The sequence below is a fragment of the Aythya marila genome (assembly GCF_965140915.1).
Source record: "Aythya marila genome assembly, chromosome: 13".
In the NCBI taxonomy this organism is placed as follows: Eukaryota; Metazoa; Chordata; class Aves; order Anseriformes; family Anatidae; genus Aythya; species Aythya marila.
In genome coordinates this window covers 17,178,230-17,181,358 of record NC_139054.1, presented here as the reverse complement: position 1 = coordinate 17,181,358, position 3,129 = coordinate 17,178,230, and the positions used below count along the sequence as shown (strand labels likewise).

Genomic DNA, 3,129 nt, shown 5'->3' with positions numbered 1-3,129 from the left:
CAGCCCCTCCCCCTCCCCCTCCCTCCCCGCCTGAGGCGCGGGCGCGCTCCGCCCCTTGCCCCCCGCGTCACGTGGCGGGGGAGGCGCCGCTGTCACGTGGCCGCGGCTGAATGCGGAAGTGGGGGGGGAACGGGACGGGACGGCGGCGAACGCGAGGGGAAGGCAGAGAGGAGAGGCAGGAGGCGAGAGGAGGGTTCCCAGGGGCGTTTATTAGGGCAGGAACACCGCCACGCCGGCGGGACTCGGGGAATAAACGCCGGCAGGACCGCAGGGAGAGCTCGGAGCGGCTGGTTGCGAGTTGTCACTCCCTCCATTCCTTCGGAGTGATCCTGCCGACGGGCGACAGGCCCCACTCGATGCCCGCCTGCGTGAACACCTGCAGGAGGATAAACCCAGATGTTAACGCTGAAAGCAGGGAAACGTGCCACTACAGCGCTATTCCTGGGGTTTTCCATTCAGATTTCCTGTATCAGAACATCTCACTCACCTTTCGGTAAAGCAAGCGGAATGTATTTATATTGAGCATAACTTAAATAGTTCTGTTTTCTATTTCCAAGTATCTAGCTATAGATAGATACTGCTATATAAAAATATCCACATATATAAAACATACAAAAATACCTAGATATAAATAGATTAATCTGGGATGTCGAACCACATCACTAAAATGGATTTCTTACACATCACCCATACCGTTACTTTCACCATAACCTACACATTCTGCCAAGACCTCTGCCTGAATAGCTCAGACAACGACATAACAAACCCTTGCTTCTGCTCTGTTTGAAAAACCATTGGATAGCCTGATATTGAAATTTGTGTAAGAATTCAAAATAAAAATGATGAAATAGTAAAACTTTCATATCAAATTACTACTCACTCAAAAAAAAAAAAACTCCAAAATTCCAATCACTTACGATACTTGTAACAAGTAAGCCCTTCTGAGAATAGCTTGGAAGTTTACAGCTATATCACAACAAAATGGTGAAAAAAAAAAAAAAAAGACTTACATAACCCCAGACAGTAGCAAAAACTGCAGCTCCACCGAGCAGTACCAGGTTTCCATACTTGTCATGGAAGTTTGGCTCATGTTTGTGATGAGCCTGCCTTACTGCAGTATGCTGGACACGGCGAGCTAAGGGAAGTTAAATTAAAAATACACAAGTCAACTAAAACGTACGTACAAACCATTCACAATCATTGTCTCCCATCAACGGAAAGGCAAAAATGCAAGGAAATAAAATAATCTTCAGAGCTTTGCAACAACTGTAACATCTGGGATGTACAGGAAGTCTTGCATTTCATTTCAGCTCTCCCAGTTTCTCTCTAGAAAGGTGTCCCTGAAGTCTGCTTCTGGTAATAAATCCTTTAAGGTAGTTTTTTCGTTTACATTTTCTCTAGACCCTCAAGGTAGAAGTTCAATTACAGTTTTGACTATTTCTTTAAGAACATCATTTTAGCAAGTAGATGTTTATTTTTCAGTGTATACATTTAAGATTTATGTTTATATTTCCAGTACATGTACTTCATATAAGCATTTTCAGGATGAGCCCTACCATCAAATGAAGCATCAGAGATGGTTAACACTTCTCTCATTCTCTTTAAGATTCCTGAAGGGAGGTGAAGAAGGAAGTGGAAATACCTGGAGGCCTTTACATGATGTAAATAATAGAGGATTAAATACAAGAGAATCTCTCTGTATGACAGGATGGATGGATGTAAGCGTACAATGTAAGAGGTACTCTTATTTAGGAGAAAACAGACTTAAGCATCAAACCACCAGCTTAAAAGAAGTGAGCCCACACAAGCACAAGTTTTTTTTTTTGCTTGTTTGTTTGTTTTTTTTAAACTGACTAAGGAACCTCAAACATCGACTGAGAGAAACACACCTAAGCACGTTTGTTTGGACTGAGCACATTATATATGCTGATGACCCAGGCCTGCAGCTGAGGGGACTGGCTGTAACGCTAGCGATTCCAGCACCGCAGAGGTTATTTAGCCCTTGAGTTTAAGCATTTAGCACTGACAGTGCCTTGCTACCTCACTACGCGGATTACAAGACCTTTATGCGCCTTTAATTATTATTAAGGAGGAAAAAACACTGAGAAAGGGAACCCAAGGTCAGCTCTAGTAAACAACTACGAGGTAGAAAACAAAAGAAAAAATAAAAAAAATAAAAGCAGCAGAGGACAAAGGGCTGAGAGCTGCCCGCAGCCCCTCACCGGCCCTCAGGGACCTTCCCTCAGGGGGAACAAGCTCGGGGACAGCTCAGGACCACCCCGGACAGGGACAGCAGGAAACCACAGAGCCCTGCCGAGGAACCGGCCGCCCCCAGGCGCTGCCACAGCCCCACAGCCACCCCCCGCTTACCGGCGAGGCTCAGAGCGGCCCTGGCCACGGGGAACATGGTGCCGGGAAGTGGCCGGCGGGACGCCGCTACCCTTGGTGAGCCCTGAAAAACAAAATGGCCGCGCCGGAAGTTCCGCCCTTGCGCCTTCCCGCCGAGCGGAGCACGCTGGGTAATGTAGTTCTCCCGGGGCGGCACGGGGAGGCTCCTCCCGGCTGTCGCGGAGCCGCCGCGCTCGGAGCGCTGTAGCCGCGGCGGAGGTTCCTCTAGAAGCTCTTCTTGGGGTTCTGCTCCGCTATACGGGTTCAGAAACATTTTTTCAAGAAGAAACGGAAGAAACAGAGAGGGCAGGGAGCCGGCGCAGCCGTGACGGAGGCTCTAAGAGGCCCCGCGCGGTGGCTGCTGCCGCAGTGTCAGGATGGCCGAGTGGTCTAAGGCGCCAGACTCAAGGCTCCCGCCTTCCCGCCGCGGCTGGGTATTCTGGTCTCCGTATGGAGGCGTGGGTTCGAATCCCACTTCTGACACCACTTTTCTTTTTTTTTTTTTCGGTCTAACTCCACGAATTTAAATCCCTAAAAGACCTAAAAAGCTAAGGGGGAAGGTTTTTAGCGTAAAAAAAAAAAGCATTTGACTCGCTGCGCCAGGGCGGCGTTCTGTGTTACTGACCCCCCCCGGGCACACACACACACAGCATGAATACGGGACGCATTGGAGACCCCACCGGCCGTTTCTCCAAGTGCCTTAATAATTTCATCCCGCATTTTCCACACACTGACCAGCGA

General features: G+C 48.7%; 1 protein-coding gene across 1 annotated transcript; it reads right to left on the bottom strand.

Annotated features, from left to right (window-relative positions):
• Window positions 1-189: 189 nt before the first annotated feature.
• On the bottom strand, window positions 190-2,530 carry COX7B (cytochrome c oxidase subunit 7B). The gene is made up of 3 exons (XM_082770657.1): window positions 2,371-2,530; window positions 1,011-1,135; window positions 190-376 (listed from the first exon to the last, which is right to left on the bottom strand). Exons 1-3 carry the CDS (start codon window positions 2,405-2,407, stop codon window positions 302-304), a joined length of 237 nt encoding a protein of 78 aa, XP_082626783.1. The 5' UTR covers window positions 2,408-2,530; the 3' UTR covers window positions 190-301.
• Window positions 2,531-3,129: the final 599 nt, after the last annotated feature.